Below are 19,345 nucleotides of genomic sequence, written 5' to 3' on the forward strand. Positions count from 1 at the left end.
ACACCATCATTCATGCAGTAACAAAATCAGACACTTGTGCTGCCATTACAAGCATTTTATAAGTTTGTTTGTCAATGGTTCACAGCCTGAACTGAATTTAATTTGGTAACCTTTTTGGTTTATAACTTTAGTCCTGAAAGACTTGCATGCAAACAAACTCTCATTGTCCACAAGGACACATAATCTAATTAATTTTTTCCACAATTTTCATTATTTCTTACAAGGACTGGGATTATGCACCTCCCGTTAATTCATTTTCCCCCAACAAATCCAAGATGCTTTATTAATCGCCTCACATTCTTTAGAATATACAAGGTGCATTTCATATAAAAGGTCATAAAAAAGCAGAGCGCCGACCTGAGAATGGCCCCAGTGAATTCTTTGCAGATATCACTTTGCTGACCAACAGTCTCCACCTAGCCTCATCTTTCTTCGCCTGCTGCTGCATTTTTTCCTTGAAATGCCTGGAAGCAAGAGGGAAAAAAGAGAACTTATTAACAATATCATTAAATTTATCATATATGAATGTTGTCCACATGTATCACTCAAAACAAGTTGCTGCATTTTTTACTTGAAATGCCTAGAAGCAGGAGAACAGAAATAATCTTATTAAGACAATTATCAAATTTATCATATAGGAATGTTGCCCAAATTAATCACTCAAAATAAACACAACTAAGATTTGGATTCTGCCAGTGTTAGTGCACTACCCAGTTACCAAGTCTTCGGTTCAATGCCAACTGAGCATTGCCCAAGTGATTGAACTAACTACTCTCAAGTCTCTAGAATAGATTTTTTTTTTCTTTAATGTCTGTCGATAACTTAGGTGAAATTCAACCTGACTGCCATTCAATAGGAGGTTTTCACCTTTGATAATGATCTTATTGAGGAAATGTTAATCTAAGACTCTGGCTGACATGTGCACAACATGACATTCTACATCTTTCATCACTTTTTTTTTGGGGAAGTGGGGATTGGACTAATCATATACTTTCCCCAGACAATGAAGGGCATAGAGGCAAAGATGGAAGTTTCATGCTTACCTGCAAAGAGGGACCTTGCAAGAATCATGGTCATTGCACAAGCGAGAATGCAATTCAAGCAGCTGCCACATGCGCTTGCAGTGAACACATCCACCAGGAACTCGGGTCTTACAACTGGAGAAGTGACGGACTAAAGTCTCAAGCCCTTTGCAAGCTGGGAAACCACAAGCAACCTGGCTTCCTTTCAGAACCTTGTCACGAGGCCCTATTGTTCTACACCCATCCCTGCATATGTGAAGGAGGGCTTCCATTGCCTCATGCAGTTGCAAGTACACCTTTTTCTCTTCCATTCTCTTCAATCGGTCTTCTTTTCTCTGAAACAAAGAATCGAAGAAAAGGATTATGAAAGAAATGTAAGCTGATGATTGAGAACAAAAAAATTCGTTGTCCAACAAATTGTTTATCAATGACTGAAGAATATGAGCTTTCTACTTATGAAAGTCACAAATTGACAAGTATACAATGTAAATAATTTTAAATTCACCTAAAATTAAAAAGGGTAAACTATAATAGCCTCCCTCAAGGTTTAGGGAAATGTAAGAAAAACCCTCCTATTTTTATAAATGAAAATCCACCTCTTTGAGGTTTTGATTTATATTAACAAATAAGTCCTCAAGATCATTTATGTCCATTACAAATGAAGTCAAAATACATGTTTTTCAAATTAAATTCTCATCCAGGATAACCTCAATATAATGCTTACTATCCAAATTGGTTATATGAAGAAAATTAAAACTACAAGGAGTAAATGTAAATTTTAAAAATAAAAGTGGATTTCTAGCATTTCCCCAAAACACAGGGGAAGTTAATGTACTTTACCTAATTTGAGGGGGAAAAACATAGAGTTAATCCATTGATTAAAAAAAATAAAGAGTAGTTTTCAACAAATGGAGTGGGTCCTCTGTACTAATATGTGAAGGGTAGTGAGAAGGGTGGGGGGAAGTAAATAATCTTCTATATTAATGTTATGAAAAGCATAGATTTGGATATTTTTACACACTAGGACCAAGTAGATAGTCCATTGCAGGATATGTTGTGCAGATCCCAACAGTAAGAAAGTAAAGGTAGGATTTTTTTTTTACAAGGCTTAAAAGTTAACTAACCAGGAAGTTAGTATATTGTGGATCCATTAGGAGGTTGTTGAGCCAGGGATCTACCACATACCCAGTGCAAAAACCTTCCTTGTTGCCTTAATTGTTACAAAATTCAACAGATAGTTAACGTACATAAATTATAGCAAGCATATATTTATATATCCATTAAAATTTCCATGCTTAGTTCATGATGACAGATATAATTTTCCTTGAACAAAGAACAGGAACTGACTTACTGAATCTGCCTCAACAAGGCACTCTAGAAGTTCTTGTTCAAGTGCAGGATTAGCCCGCTTCATTACTTTCCAACCTTCAGTTGAAGATATAGTTTTGAAGTCTCTGATAATCATATGAACACAAATGAAAGAGAGCCGTGGTGCATCACAATTCCTTGCCAATTGAAGTACATCTATCACGTTTTCTTTGGTCAGCCAGCCCTGCTCCAGAACATATATACAAACTCTTTTCAGCGATGGGACTGAGTAGGAGTGTGATAAAACCAACAAATGGAGAACAAACTGCTTCATTTCATCCTCTTCATAGCTGCATTAGAATATTAAAGAAGAAATAACTTTGAGCATTTTAGCTAGAATCGCTATCTGAGAGAGAGATGGGGATGCAAAAAGATGGAAAAGGACAACTCCAACATACCAGGACGAGTAAATAAAACGGATAAAAGCATAGGCAGCTTGATAAGGCACCCCGGGAATCTTGATGTATCTCATACCATTCTTAACTTTTGATTGCTGTAGAATATTCCCTAGCACAGGAGATGCAACACTCTGCATAGTGAAAAAAAAAAGCCTTTAGGCCCATCCCTGTTCAAAAATTCCTCAGCAACTAAAATAAAGAAATTCCAGGAATTTGCATGTGATGAAATTATAGTTTCAATAGTCCCATTGCCTCATTTAAACCAGCATTTCTAGAAATTGAAAAGGCAGCAACTTTGTCAGTTAATATTTTCAAGTGAATGTCTTTACACTTTTAAGTCAGGACCAGCAATAAAAAATTGGGCTAGCTCAAAATCATAAAAGGAAGTTCAATTGACTCACCAGAATACTGGAATGAGCCAGAATATATGATTTGTCCTCTGTAATAATATAGACATCTGAACCATATCCTTCCTTGAAAAGCTTGTCCCATGTATCTTTTGTTTCCTTGGGGACGGAGCTACACTCTGAAAGCCTATTGGAATATTTGATTCTAATACAGGATTTACTAGGGAGAGAAGGTGGTTTTGGAATATTACATTTAGAGGATACAGAAGAGGAGGGAACTTCCAGCACAGGTAAAATATCGGCTGGATTATCTTCTTCTAGGTGTATATTAAAAGATCCACAGAAGGATTCACCAGTTGAGGATGGCCAGGGATAGTCAAGATCTGATGAAGCCATTATATACTAGGTATTATGTACTACACAGCTATCAAATTCTAATCAAGGATCTGCATACAAGATAAAAATAGATTATGAGAAGTGAAAATTAATTGCAAGCGGCTAAAGTTCAAAATGATATTAAAAGAGTATCAATGAAACAAAGGGAACATAGTGTGCATGGTATTTAACGATGATATTAATGAAACAGTGATTATGTTGGAAACAAATCTAGATATATAGTTGCTTAAATGGGATCTAAAGTTTGCATCAAAATGTCAAACTTCTTCAGAAAAGGAATGCCAAACAGATGTAAACAAACAAAGCAGAACACCCTATATTATCGAATAGGAAAAGAATCAATTGCATACATCCTTTACTATGACTTGTAGAACATTCATAAAGTTGCTTTGCTTTGAGGTTACAGATTTCTTCCATGCCCACAAAACTCAATACTAGGAAAACCTTAATTTAGTCTACCACAAAAGTTCAGAATCCACCTTAAACAGATACTTTACTTTAAACCATAACAAATTGGTTAAATGAATCTTCCATAAATCTTACATGTGCCATTCACACAAATTTAGACATTGAAATGTGCAATTGTGCATACATACTGTAACCTTTATAGGGGAATGTGTTCAGAAGAATTAATCATAAAAGTACCAAACGAAAACAGACAAGGATTATAGCATCTATTCCATTGATGACCAAAGTAATTAAAAAAAAAGTAGTTGGAGATTACGATAATGATTGAAGTGTCAAATTCAAGACAAAAGTCCACACTCACACACACATTAACAATTAAAAAATTGCAAATGATACATATTGATTAATGATTACAAGAACATGCATAAAATGTAAATAATAATAAATAAGACTTCCTTTTTATTTATTAAACAAAGATGATATCCACAGAACATGAAGAATTAAAAGGAATTTTTATATAGAAACCAAGTTTGGCAGCTAGTCAACCATTAAGCATTAATACAAAACAAACGATAATTACATGGTAGAAATTTCTTAGATGACAAGGAAGTATAAGAAAATAAATAAAAAACTTCAAGTCTTAGAAAAAGTATTTTCCTTTGGGGAAAAGTTCTGGTCAAGTTTGAATTAAACTTCCTGATTCAAAAATTTAGACTTTACCCACCTGGGTCTGACTGTATTTAGTTTTGGCTCATGAGTTTAGTGTAGTCATTACAATCTGTGTAAATTAGACCCAAGTGGGTAAAATCACTCTTTGGTGGATCAAACTTTGACCCAAATCACAGGTGGGTTAAATTTAATTAACTTTTTAAAGGTTTCTCAGCAATCAAATACATACACATCAGATGGGGAGAGTTACCTTCAGAAAAGGCAGCAAATCTCACACAAAAATATTTGAGATTTGTGCAATTCTTCCTAGAAGCTTAATGGTACAGAGCTATAGAACCTGAAAATCAATTTTTTAAAAAAATTATTAATAATATTCCAAACAAGCCCCTTCAAATATCTTCACAAAAATCAAAACCCAAATCAATCATAGTATTCAAAACATAATAACAAAAGCATCCTCAAGTCAAAGACCTAAACTTTTCTTCTGCTATATAAAATTTCTCTGATGAGAAAAATCCGAACTTTTAAGGTGGAAATGTATTTCAATTTCCAACAAAAAATCACACTTCTAAAAAAACGAACTTGATTTGATTTTCAGGGAAAATATTTGATGGGTATTATTTTTATTAAAATAAAAACACAAAGTAGCAATGGAGCCAAAATAATTTTCTTCTAGTAAAATATGCTCACCCCAAAAAAAAAAAATAATAAATAAATAAAAATCTTCTAGAATTTAGAAACTATTAAAAAAAGAAAACCCACCCGGAAAACACTGATTAAAACTGCATCAAAGTGATTTTAACTTCAAATTTCACAAGAAAAAAGAGAAAGCAGCTAATCAAACCGAACAGATGGGAAATAGTTATGAAGGAGAAGAAATTGGAGGTACCTTAATGAAGAGGTAGATACATCAAGTGATTGTAGGAAATGGGTCAAGATTTGTTTATGGAAAATGCAATGAAAAGACTGATGGGTCTGTGAGTATTTTTATTTTTATTTTTTTTGTGTGTGTGAAGCAGAGCAGAGTAATATAGACAAAGATTTTAGTGAGAGAGAGAGAGAGAGGGAGAGAGAGAAAGACGTGTGCCTAAAACAGGAGGGAAATTGAGAGTAGGAGTCTGTTATTTATTGGGGGAATGAAAGGCATTAGTTTTGGTCTTTAATGTCATTTAAGTCTATTATTTATGGTAAACTTTGTTTCTTTTTCTTTCTTTCATTTTTTATCATCATGGTTGTTGCTGTTATGGTTATTTGTCATCTCATGGTATATTCAATTATTATCTTCTTTTTTTTAATTTAATATTTGGGTGAGGATTTATTTTAGATCTTGGATATCAGAAAAATAAATGTTATCTTTACAATATTTTTACAACATTGTTAAAAAATGTAGCATTTTTCTTATTAAAAAAATTAGAAAAACAAGTAAATATTTCAAGAAACTTTTTTTCTCCTAACATATGGGACCCATACATGTGGGGCTCATAAACCTCTTTTAAAAATGAGAAAATATCTCATGGAATTTCTCTCATATTATTGTGAGACCCATATTTATGGGATACATAGCTTATGAGATAAATATAAATCTTTTGTACTATTTTTTATGTTTTACTTCATGTTTCACTAATCACAATTTATAATGTATTTATTCAATCTTTCTTATAAAATACTCAAAGTTGTGACCGAAAAAAAAAAATAAAATAAAATTGATGACCAATTGAAATTGGTATAACATGAAATGGTACACAAAAAGTGGTATAGTAATAATACAGAGGATTTGAATATGAAACCGTTTAGTAACATATTTTATTGTTAGAAACTTAGAATCACCAAAAAAATTATTATTTGAGTTAATGCTCTTGGCCATTGAGTTATTGTCTTTATAAGACTATGGATAATAAACAACTATTATCGAAAGAGGATAATAAACTACTACTATTTTTGTGGCTGAATTATTTGTTAAAGCTGAATTTTGTCCCTACAGTATAGAATGTATCAATTTTATTTATTGAAGTTTCAGAGAAAGTATACCACTTGCTGTCAAAGTTGACTGTTGACATCATAAAAATTGTTCCACATTTGAATACTTTGATTTATTTGCAGGGTCTAGAGCTTCTTTTTTTTTCTTTTTTTAATATAAAATTACATGTTACAGTTTCTGTTTGTTTTAATATTTAATATTTTCTCTGTGTTATCTCAAATTTTTTAAAATATTTTCTATATAATAAATCACTTTCTAAAAAATATTTCCTAAAAACTATTTAATTTTTCTATGTTTAGAACTAGAAGAGACCTTAAAATAAATTGTAAAATTATCTATTAACCTCTTCTATTTAGCAACGCGTGGATAAAATTGTTTTCCTTACTTAACTTCACCTAAGACAAAATTATTTTCTAGAAAATTTTAATAGAAAACAACTTTATCTCACATTAAGCTTAAGTTAAATAAGGGAAGTTAAGAGATAATTTTCATTTGACATTTTTTTTTAATACTAACAAAGAAAACATGAAAAATTATCTTCACATAAGGTATTCTATTAAAACAAACAAAACTCATATATAAGACAATTTTCTCGAACATTAGTCCTTACTGAAAGAAATTGAGGCAAAAAGAATATTTAAACCCTTTTAGGTACTAAACTGATACAATTGATAATTTAAGATTAAAATTGAACTATAACAAAAAGTTATGTACCAAGATCATATTGCGAAAGAAAGAACTGAAAGAAATAACATTTTGAGCTTTATTTTCTTTTTAAAATAAATTCCATTAACTTGATAAAATTTTAAGAAAAGGGTAGAACGAAAAATCAACACCACCCCCCCCCCCCCCCCCCCCAAAAAAAAAAAAAGAAAAAAAAAAGACAACGAATATCAGATTCAATTTCAACAACCCACCCTCCCATGCATAAATCTGAAATTCCATATTCTCTCCTCACTTTCCATTTTATCCATACACAAAACTTTAGACGTTATGTATGACTAAATGTCTTAATCATAAGAAAGGAAAAATATACTACAGTGGACTTATGCATCAAATAAATATCATGCATTAATCATTGAAGGTTAAGAAGTTTCACACTCCCAAGATTTAGAATCTAGTAAAAAAATTTATCTTATAAATATATTGAAAATTTTTAGTTCAAGTTAAATTGTTTTGGAAGCCAAGCCTAGCTTTTATGAAGGCCATGACAAAGACTTAAAATTTTTTTTGTAATTTAAAACGTATGTTTTTAACTTATTGAACACAATTTCGAACTAGAATCAAATCTTGCTTACCTGATCAATTTGTTTTTAGGGGAATTAATTTGATTGGAGGCCAAGAAAATTCCAGGACAGTGAGGAGCCAAAGTGATAACGTGTTCATAGCAAGCCAAGGATAAGTGTCATCCCTCATATATGTGGTGAAATTTGAGGTTAGTGAATGGCACCAAAATACCATATCGTGTCAACAAAAAAAAAAAAAAATAGTGGAGGGTGGAGCCAGATAAGATTGAATCTTACCAAACGAAATTAGAGTTAAATGGCAATAACAATTATTGGAGAATCGGAGAGATTATCAATGGCAGATTTCATAATTATATAGAAAAATCTAGAATTGGACTTATAGCATAGTGATTAAAAGTGGATCATATGCTAAATATAGTCCAATTAATATTTTCATCTTTCTAAAAAGAAATATATTGATGATCATATCTCTCTCTGATCCTTAATGGATATTACAAATCTTCTTAAGAATACAAAAACATACTTCTGAATAGCAAGCACCTGTTGATAAAATTGTGGGTTGTTAAAAGAAATTAGGAATTTAACTATTATTTAAATAGTTATTACATAAGCTAATAGACTAATCTTGTACCCTTTAAATTGTGCTAAGTGGCAATATCATATGACAAGAAAAAAAAAAAGACTAAGATTTAATCCCAAAATTAAACTTTGGGATCAGACTTGAACGGACATACATTAGGGCCCCATGATAAATATACCTATTTTTTATATATAAATATTTAAAGTCTGGTACTTGAAAATTACATCTAACCTCATTAAAAATTCAGTTTTTTTTTTTTTGAGAGAGTTTCAACCTATGGCGTCCGCTCCTGATGATAGTTTTTTATTATCAGACCAAGACACCAATCAGTTTTTGGTTGGCTCATGACATATGGGCATCCTCTCCCAAATAAATAAATAACAAAAACCATTTATTGAAAAAAAAATTTCTGAATTTTTTTTATTTTGTAATTATTTTATACAACAATTTTTTTTTCTAATCCGAAAAAAAAAAGAAAAAAAAGAAAAGAAAAAAAAGAATGAAGAACTCTAAGAAGAAAGAAGTTAATTAGAGGTCTTTAAGCAATTTTACTCTTTTATTTATTTACTATTTTTGTAATTTTTTATCATTATATTGAATATTACTTTATATATATATATATATATATATATATATATAAAGATTGTATACTTGTAGTAAATTTGAATCACGTATTTGCTTTTGACTCATCATCATTTTTTTTCTTCTTTATGATTGTGTCAACGATTGGTAAGGGCTAGAAGACGATCAAACTAAAACTTGTTTACACAGTAATTATACTTGTACTAACTCTCCCAATTTTAAGAAGTATGGAATGAGAATTTTTACTTTTTAGTTAGGAATATTGTCAAAATTAAGTTTTACAACAAATAGAAATATGATTTTCTAAAGGACCTTTTGAATTTGTACAATAGAAGGGAAATTGTTATGAAATTAGTATATAATCAATAATAGATGACTTTTGAGGTTTAAAACTACATTGAATTTCATTTAATGAATGATAAATGTATTGAAAACTATATATGTATCTTTGCTTTGAGCCTTTTTTTTAACACTAAATAAATGCTATTTTTAATGTTTTATATGTTATATATTAATTTAGTCTTGAATCATCAAATATGGTTCCATCCCTTTGATGAAGTATGTATATGATTAGTTTAAGATGCATTCAAGTTAAGTTGATTAAGTTCATTTTACGGTTAAGATTTTATAGATGTGAAAATGTATATATAGAGTATCACATTATTTAAATTTTAAATGACATGATATTTAATAGACTTTTAAATTTATAATATTAAATATTTTTCCAATAATTTAGTAGTTGGAAGTCAAGAGATTTGAATCTTAGATGTCTTTATTGAAAACATAAACACTAACCAATCAGTTGAGACTCTTAATATATTTAATATGAACCATGAAATAAATTTATTTTTAAAATAGAGAATGTCATAATATTATAAATAAATAAAAATAACAGTTTGCTATTATTGTGATGTCTCTTGGAACCCACCTATCCTAGGTCAAAGTACTCTGAAGTCTTAACCTATAGATTAAATTTTATAACCCCAAGCAATCATGAAAATAAAACGTACTCAAATATCAAATTTAATTTTACGCCCAAAATTATACACAATAAATTGAGAAATATATAAAATGTTAACAATCTAACAATAAATACAATCTTATTTAAACTCAGCTAAAATAAAAAGAAGATACCAAACCCCAAGTCAGCAGCCAAAGCACAACCAACCTCCTCCAACTAGTAAAGCGTAAAGGTGTACAGTTACAGTGCCACCGACTAAGTACATGCAAGCTCATTAAAGAGCCCTTAGTCTACGTGGGCTGGAGTTGGACGTTGTTATTATTGGTAGCTTGTCAATTATATCATAGAATTACTTGAGTACCTATCTTTGTACTAAAGGATCCTGTGTAATATTCCCCTTTTTGCTTTTCTTTGGATGCTTGATTATTCGATAGTTACCGACGGATGAAGAATTTGAATCCTAGATATCTTAGTTAGAAACATCAATATATGTAAATTAATTGAACTATAAAGTTTTTGACGGAAAGTTCAACTCGATCTTGAAGTTAGTGTGTGTGTATAATATATATTTGTCATTTTTGAATTCCGAAATTTATACCTTCCATTATTATAAGTAATCTTCTCTCACCGGATTTATTTGCTTCATAAAAGGTAAATTCTCAATTTGAGATTTACTAAAATTGCAAATTGAGAAGGAGTTGAAAACAATATTTGATCCGTTCTGGTTACCCACAAGCAAAGTCATTGCTGATAATGGTGCACATTTTCAAAATTAGGGGCTTGTTCCTTTCTCTAATATGGATATCTTCCATCCCAACTTTCAAGATATATATGTTCAATGATGGTATGTGCTACGTAATTTTCCATAATCTTTTCCACGTTTGCTTTGTGAAACAGACTGAAAGAGAAGTATGCTCAGAGTAAATAGCACCATTCTGCCGACGGAATTTGAAATTCTAGTTATGCACGCTATGGGTGTTAGAAACTTAGAATACCATAAGATTAAGAGAAATTTTGATTTAGCTATTAGGACTAAGTTTAAATTATCTAACTTTAATTTTTTAATGATGAATACTTGGTTGAGATTTTAAGAATTGGTGCCAAAAGTTTTATATCTCAATTGATTAGCATATTCTGATCTTTTCGAGAAATTTATGGTTCAAATTCTCTTTACCCCAATTGTCGATGTATAAAAAAAATACATTTTATTGGCAAGGTGTTAGAAGTTCGAATAAACGATTTTGGTTTTGTTATAGAGCAAATCTAATGACATGATTTGTTTTATAATTTTTTTCATAATTTATTGAAATAATAGGTTGAAGTTGTGCAGAATTAAAATGAAATTAATGATAAATCTATTTGAAAGTGATTATTTACTCCTCACCAATTATCATCATAACAAGTTGTGAGTTAAGTAGTTACCATGATAATAATGTTGGTTTGCATACTAACAAAACAAGCAGTTGTCAAAGGAAACACATGTCGCTTGAGAACAACATGGCGAAAAAGTCTATCAAAAAAAAAAAAAACACATGGCGAAAAAGACTGTTGGAAGGTCCAAACTCCAAACATAACTTTAACACATTTATTTATTATTTATTACTATATGAAGTTCGACAAAATACTTTCATTAATTTGAAGCTGCTATGCCTTGAGAATTGGCTTTCTTAATTTATACTATATTTCTTTCCCAAATTTTGAGTTGTTTGAAAGGGTCAAGACTCAAGTTTGTCTTGACATTTGGACTCATGACAAGGTCTCTTACTCTACTCATTCTTTGTACATAGACCCTTGTCGGCAAAAATAATATCTTCATCGATTTTAAGGTGCTATGCCTTTGCTTTCTCATTGCTTACCCAATTTTGAGCCGTTTATGAGGGTCGAGTTGTCTTTAGATTTTGACTCATGCCAAAGTTTCACTCCTTTGAACAAGACCCTTGTGTCTAACTCTTACTACTTACGACTCGCATTAAATATCGCTTGGAATCATTGTAACCTTTTTTTTTTTTTTTTTTGGAATTATTGTAACCATTTTTTAAGTTTAAATGATAAATTGTATCATTTAAGTGTGAGATCATTTTATATATATATATATATATATATATATATATATTATATAGAAATTTTATTCTAATCTAATTTAAATATATATGGATGTGAAACTTTCTTCTGGAATGACCATTTTGATTTTACAATATTTTGTATTAAAATTTGGATTCCATCCTAAGATTATATATTGCTCTGATTTGAACCTTGTTGTCTATATCCGTTATGAGTTAGCTATTAAATACTACTGCAACTCAAAAAGAAAAATTTATAATGTGTAAAAATTACATAGTTTTGTGACTTTTGTTCAAGTAAAAAAAAATTTATTTAACACTTTATTTTTTATTTTCCACCCTTGTTTTAGTATTGTGCAACAACTATACGGCCATGACACTAGATCCTTGCCAAATCCTAATTCCCTCACACAAAATCAAAAAATTAATAGAGACTCCATCCAAACCAATAATGAAAAAGATAATCTCACTCTTGTGGTCAAGGCACGAGCAACCTCATTGCCTTGTCGACCTATGTGAGAAAAATAATAACTTTACAAAGTACTCTAACAAACTTTATTAACAAGGTAAAAATAAAGTTGTTTAATCTTGTAGAGCTTTAATAATTATCTTCGAAATCTTTGAATGTGTGATGCCAATCTCAAGTGCGAGCTGGGGTGCTCTCCTTCCAACCATCATTCCCCAGATTATTACTCCAAAAAAGACAACTCCATCAAAGTTAGTTTTATAGTACCATTCTTCATTGGGGGGTTACCATTTAGAGTTTTTTGCTCTCTTGGGTACCTAATGCATGTGCACTCGTATGTCTTTGAAATTAGTGTAACCTATCCTTAGCGAGAGTTGACACTTGGTTTATCATAACACCATGTTCATTGAACTGAGTAATAAAAAATAATTATCATAAAGCAAATGTCAAATCTTCTCATTATATTATACCTCTCCAAATTTAAACTTGTCTTACCATCAAAGTATACTCCAAATAATTTAGATCACACCTCTGAAACATAACTATCAGTGCGGCGGTGGTTATAAAACATCAAGAATTATATTCAGATGATTTCATTGTTATTATTTTACAAGTGGTCCTCTAGCTCTTGGCTGCTGGCTAAGTTCCTCTATATATTATATAACTCAAGTTGATCAATCACTTGGGTTTTGTCCTATACTTTAAGGGTACGTTACAGTCGGTGACATACATGCCTTTAAACTTTAGCAAATATAGAGGGTCGGTAAAATATACTAGCATTTCATAGTTTGTCCCTAGCCAAAAGCAAATCTTGTGGACTAGTAATTGACACTTCCTCTGCTCAGTTCAATTCTTTGAAAAATAATACATTTGATAATAAATGTGGCGGTCAGTAAAGTGTCTTTATTTGTGAATCATGATCGTAATGGTTAAAAAAGTAGGTTTGGTTGGTTAATTTATTCTTTATTGCTACTTGATTAGATTTTAATTTTTCTTTTTTCAAAGGGTGAAAATTTTACAGACAAGTGTTGTAATCTTACGGGTTGAACATGTTGGCTCTCCTCATTAAGAGACAAGGACAATAAAATAAGGAGGAAAGAATTTAGCAATGAATACCCATTATTCTATAAACACTATTATATTGATGAAGAATTTAGCAATGAAACCCATTATTCTGTGAATACTATTATATTGAAAAGAATATTCACGTGCGTCGGAATTTTGTATGGACAAAAACCTTTTAATCACATATGACATAACCTTTTTTGTAGTCAAACAAGTTATGTGATTGAAAATGATACATATTATTAGCGTCTTATACACTGCTATGTAATTGTTTTGAGGAGCTTTTTTCAATTCAGTTCAAAGGAAATTTGGTCCTTCTCATACTAAATAGCAATATTAAAAGTGATATAATATCTTAGCTTTTGTTTATGGGTTGAAGTATTGGTTAGATATGTGTATTGTAATATTATATGGTTGCTGGGAAAAGAATGTATGCATTCCTCGAACTCGAAGGATTCCATCCAAGGCCTAGCGATGAATTTAATATTCTAGTTTGAAGGAATAAATTTAGTTTATACTTTAGAAAATCTCTATTAACTCATTAATTGAAATTCAATTGTCAATTGTCAAAAATTTTGTAACTCAATTAACATTTTGTGGTATTTCTAGCAAAAACATCTAGGATTTAAAACTTCAAATCTCCGAACCTCCAACTATTGATGTATGAAAAATAAAAACAAAAATCAATGAATTTGTATTTTTTACATGAATTGTCAAATTCAATCATGGATGCGATTCATTAATTTCATCTACCCACATGTACTTAAATTAGTGGCTTGAAGAAATATCATCCAACTCATTATACAATTCTCAACACTGTATTAATAATGTTAGATTCCACACAAAAAAACAAAAACAATGTTGCCTCAAGTTCAACGAGGTGCATTTATAAATAGGGTCTTATTAAGAAATATACATATTCAATTATGAGCTATAAGTTCATATTTTAAAAAAAGTGAAACAAAAATGCTTTTATTAATAACTTAAGTATCAATTTCATGTACAAATTGGTGAAGATTATATGTGTTTTTCTTCATATTTATATGTAACTCGTGCAATGCACAGAATTTATTAAATATTATTTATATTATTTTTCTAAAAATAGAAAATAAAGTGTGTCAAATTGAAATAGTTTAGTCTGCGTCTTGTTTTTGTAAAAAGAATTAAGTTGTGTTTTTTATTTTCGGTGACTATTTCTTATTCTATTAACAATAGTAACATGTTATGATTTAAAATGGAGTAGAAATTTAGTGTTTTAGAGACCTTTGGCACTTGAAAGAGGTAAAAGAGGGATAAATATTTGGTATTTGTGTTTAATGGGAAGATGGACAACCTTTATTGATAATTATGAGGAACGTAAAAATAAAAATAAAAAATAAAAAAATCCTTTAAGAGATCAATGGGTATGAGAGAGAAAAAGAATTTGGAAGTTTCTAAGAATTGTTGATCAAAGTTATGGATAATCTCTTTGAATTTTGAACCCAATAACTCACTTGACAAAAATAATAATAATAATAATAAGATAGACATGTGACGCAATTTTTTTTTTTTAAAACACCATTTTAATAGAGTATTAAGTTTTTTTTTTTTTTTTAATAGATACAATAGAATTATAATGTATAACATTTATAACATGATGATAGCTCTTTATTATTAAGTTTAATACACCAATTAATTTTTAACATAAGCACTAATTAAACCACAAATCACTCAAAATGTGAACTCACAAAATATTAAAATACATATTAATGTGTAGCCTTAAGGTAGAAACTAGAAAGATATGTTAAAGAATCATGTGGATGAGAAGACCGGCAACATGAGAAATCAGAAAATAAAGAGAGACATGGTCGGTGTTAAGGAACAACTAGTTGGACTAGTGGGTAGTGGAGGGAGACCGACCTAGCTCGGGTCCCACAAAACCATCCTAGTATGCAAAGCTAAGCAACCAATAGTTTCTCGAAAAGTGGTGAGTTGAAATAGCGAGACTGCGTGTAAAAGTGGGGCGGCGACGAAAAAGTGTGAAAATAAAAGCCAAAAGACAAAGAAAGGGACGGTCCGTTTTGGAAAACTTGGGAATGGAAGAAATGAATGAATCATAAGTTTGATCTTTTTAGAATCAGCAAAGCACGGGAAAAGAATGATGTGTGATTTAGAGGTGGGCTCTCACGCGATGACTCAGGTGGGGCCAGTTTTTTTTGTGGATCAGAACTATGAAACCCATGGTGGGGTCCTTTTTTTTTTATTTGCTCTTGTGGCCTTTACCTTGTCACGAAGATTCTTTGATTTATTCTCATTTATGGTTTGACTCAAAATTTATGGTGGAGCTGAACCCAAAAATTTTTTTATGGTGGAGCAATATTGGAGTAGTTTCTACTTTCTACACTCGTCAGAAAAAAAAAAATAAAATAAAATATCATAGTGTAATAAGTTATAATTGGTTAAATATCACTTTTTTATTTAACTATTATTAATACTACTTTCTTAGTAGAGTAAAAGTTTTTGTTTTTATAAGAAAAATTGAGATTTTATTAAATAGATAATTATCAGTTACATAACTCTCTATTTTTTCTCAAGCTATCACTCAAAAATTCAGGTCCATTTTCAATCCATACAAGATCATGACTTAGGTTATGTGTAAAATTGTGCTCATTTTGATCTTAAAAGTTTTGAGATGTTTCTTTTTTTCATTTTAATTCATCTAGTTTAATTTTGCTTTTCAAAATAAACCTACCATTCATGTTTGAATAGTGACTAATCTGTATTTCAATCCATACAAGATCATGACTTAGGTTATGTGTAAAATTGTGCTCATTTTGATCTTAAAAGTTTTGAGATGTTTCTTTTTTCATTTTAATTCATCTAGTTTAATTTTGCTTTTCAAAATAAACCTACCATTCATGTTTGAATAGTGACTAAAAAAGGTTCGTTAATGAAGACTTCACTCAAACTCCTAAAATCTTAGATACATTTGGCAATATTCTCTTTTTCACTTTGATGAAGACTTTGCATTCATCAATAAGAATATTGATACAATTGGCAATACTTTGTTTTTCTCTTTGCCAACATTAAGAATATAACGCTTCCTTCATCCCACTAAATTCCACAATAGATAAGAGTTTGCAAATGGCATGCGTTGTAATGAAACAAATTAAGCACAACAATCTTTCTAAAATATCCAAGAAAAAGTGACGGATGCAAGTATGGGAAACAATGGTATCAAACACACGAATTCCAACTTAGTGTGTTTCAGAAAGATGCTTATAATTTATTTATTTTTTAAATTAAATTTGTGCCATTCACAACTTTGCACTTGCATAGCATGCATTTTCATATTTTATTGAAACGAGATAAATATAAACAATCTTTCCTTAAAGGGATGACCGAAAATGTGGCTACTGGCTAATACCCCTCACATCGCTCAACTAAGGGTATTTTTTAGGTAGATTATTAAGTTAATTAGGTGTTATTTATTTGGAGATTGATTTGGTATTATTAAAATGCATGCCACTCTCAAACTCCATTCTATTTTGTAAGGAAGGGAATAATGATGTAATATCATGAGCCAGCATCTGAAAGAAAAGAATCAACCGGCTAAACTTGCAACTATTGCAGCTGCTACAAAATTTTAAATCTATATAGCATGAGACATTTTGTTGGGAAGAAGGGGAGAGGGCTTCCGCTCTGCTAATGCTAAGTGTGCCTTTCCTAAATTATATACAGATTGAATACAATTTGAGCAGGCCATAATGTCATTGATTTACATGAAAGGCAAAGGCTGTACCTGATAATAGCAAAATGTGTCAACTTTCCCTGAAATTGCGTGATTTTGGACAAGTAAACTGTGCATTGTGAGACACATCTGCACTGCCAAAGTGATTCCCAGAAAAGCAGCAACTTGCCACTTCAGCTGTCTGATTTTGGGTTCGTGCAATTTGAATGCATGAGTCAACCTCCATCGATTAATGTCAGCCCAAAAGTGCTGGGCTGACATATTCAAGAAGCAATCTGCCTCTTGCATCTTCCTAAGAATTTATGTGGGTTTCATGCTGTTTCATGCTGCTCTGTTGAACACCATCTCTCCTTGTGGATGAATTAGCTGCTGTCCGTTCTTTCATGGCTTCCTTCTCCAATTTCTTCTTTTCAGCATCAGCCTGCCTTTCATTCTCATCTCGTGACTTATTGAACGTCTTAACAAAGACAACCAAGATTTGTGTCACTGATGCAAAAGCCACCAAACAGGTTTCATCAGTTCATATAACAAACCCAATATTTATATACATGGAAAAAAATAAATAAATAAATCGGGGGGGGGGGGTTATAATCTCTGTTTTACATTTCAAAGGAGATATATTACAACATGGACCAAATAGTAACCGCATATATCTTTTGAAGTTATGATTTTTATGAGAATCAGTAAAGATTGAAGCAATCAGAGCTTCATTTCAGAGAAACCATAAAAGTTACATCAATTCCTAACATTCCTTAATGTTGGAAATCCAGTTAATATTGATTACATGCTGGTCCCATGGATTAAACAAAATGAGGGTAAGCTCTAATTTCCTCAAGAAAAGCGAGTTCCTTTTGTGAAGGATGTAAAATATCAAACAACGAAATTTTACCAGTCTGTAAAAGGAAAGATGATTGCTTGTGTGTGTACACATATAGAGAAAAACAAATCAGACCTTGCTCAAAGGGGCACCGAGCTGGATCCTCCCCAAAGTACTGGGACAATGAATCTGCATTTCTTCCCTGCAAGGCAATACTTAGGATTTCAGTCATAGGCAGCAGTGTTTAAGAATAATTATGACTGTGCACAGGACTCACCACTTCAGAATACAAGGAGATAAGTGACCTAACTTCAGCTTCAGCGGTGTCAAGAAAATTCTTCAGCACCTGAAAATGAGGAGTTTCTGGTATTCATACCTACTAGAGGTCCAAGCCAAAAAATAATGATATACAAACAACTTATTTGCAATGTGGTGCCATTGCTGACTACAATAGATTTTTTTTTTTGATAGGCAAGAAAAAATTTGTACTAAAAAGAAGCTACTCCATCAAAGAGATGAAGGAAATAAAGGATTGCTGACTACAATATTCCAAGCATCAAATAACATAGTACCTTCCAATTTGTGGAAGAAGCAAATAATCCAAAAGCATGGAATTAAAACAAGTATCAAGTCGTTTCAACACTAGCTAAACACAAGTTTATTCAGATGTGTCTCATTTGTTCACTAGTTGGTTGGTGTTTGCCAGTTAAAGTACATAGAAATTTAATTTTTACATAAATAAAAAATTTACAAGACATCAAAATAAAAGTGTATGTGAATATTATATTGATGCAAAGCCAGAGAGCCAGAGATAATAAAATATAAGATTGAGCAAAATGGTTACTGATACATATTCAAGAGATACAAAAGAAAGACCAAATGATGTAAAACTAAAAACTAGTGCCCTGATGCTACTACGCTAAGTACATATGATAAAATTACAACGAGAAATGACATAACAATATTAACATGAAACTCAATCACAATCAATAAAAACCAAACAGGAGAATTTTTTGCTAACTTTTGTCAGAACCAAAATACAATATACTCTAGCCAATCTCAATAAATTTTGCCATTGTTGAGGATTTACTTGGTGATACATAATTTTAATTTTTGGGTCTCATGTATATATGGGTGCGTGTATTGATAGGATAGGAACTCCTTGGGACTTGAACCCAAAACCTAATTCTCCATCCTATTATTGGGGTGAGAGGAAGTGCCTCTGTATTTTTTTTTTCCTTTTTTTGTTTT

The 19,345-nt window shown here is 31.0% G+C and overlaps 1 protein-coding gene and 1 long non-coding RNA gene across 3 annotated transcripts; both read right to left on the reverse strand.

Annotated features, from left to right (window-relative positions):
• Nucleotides 1–5,769, reverse strand: LOC115963996 (BTB/POZ and TAZ domain-containing protein 3-like). Of its 2 annotated transcripts, XM_031083280.1 has the most exons (8): nucleotides 5,498–5,707; nucleotides 4,859–4,945; nucleotides 3,190–3,581; nucleotides 2,789–2,919; nucleotides 2,370–2,680; nucleotides 2,147–2,232; nucleotides 1,044–1,357; nucleotides 1–464 (listed from the first exon to the last, which is right to left on the reverse strand). In XM_031083280.1, the coding sequence occupies exons 3-8, from the start codon at nucleotides 3,529–3,531 to the stop codon at nucleotides 335–337; spliced, it is 1,314 nt and encodes a 437-aa protein (XP_030939140.1). In that variant the 5' UTR covers nucleotides 3,532–3,581; nucleotides 4,859–4,945; nucleotides 5,498–5,707; the 3' UTR covers nucleotides 1–334. The 2 variants fall into 2 exon arrangements, with proteins under 2 accessions (XP_030939140.1, XP_030939141.1); XM_031083281.1 differs by lacking the exon at nucleotides 2,147–2,232 and having other exon boundaries at nucleotides 2,374–2,680; nucleotides 5,498–5,769.
• Nucleotides 5,770–17,117: 11,348 nt separating this feature from the next.
• On the reverse strand, nucleotides 17,118–18,481 carry LOC115964116. The gene is made up of 3 exons (XR_004085990.1): nucleotides 18,372–18,481; nucleotides 18,230–18,296; nucleotides 17,118–17,763 (listed from the first exon to the last, which is right to left on the reverse strand). It is a non-coding gene; the product is annotated as an uncharacterized LOC115964116 (long non-coding RNA).
• Between the last annotated feature and the right edge of the window lie 864 nt (nucleotides 18,482–19,345).

This window comes from Quercus lobata, chromosome 10 (genome assembly GCF_001633185.2).
Source record: "Quercus lobata isolate SW786 chromosome 10, ValleyOak3.0 Primary Assembly, whole genome shotgun sequence".
NCBI classification, from domain to species: Eukaryota; Viridiplantae; Streptophyta; class Magnoliopsida; order Fagales; family Fagaceae; genus Quercus; species Quercus lobata.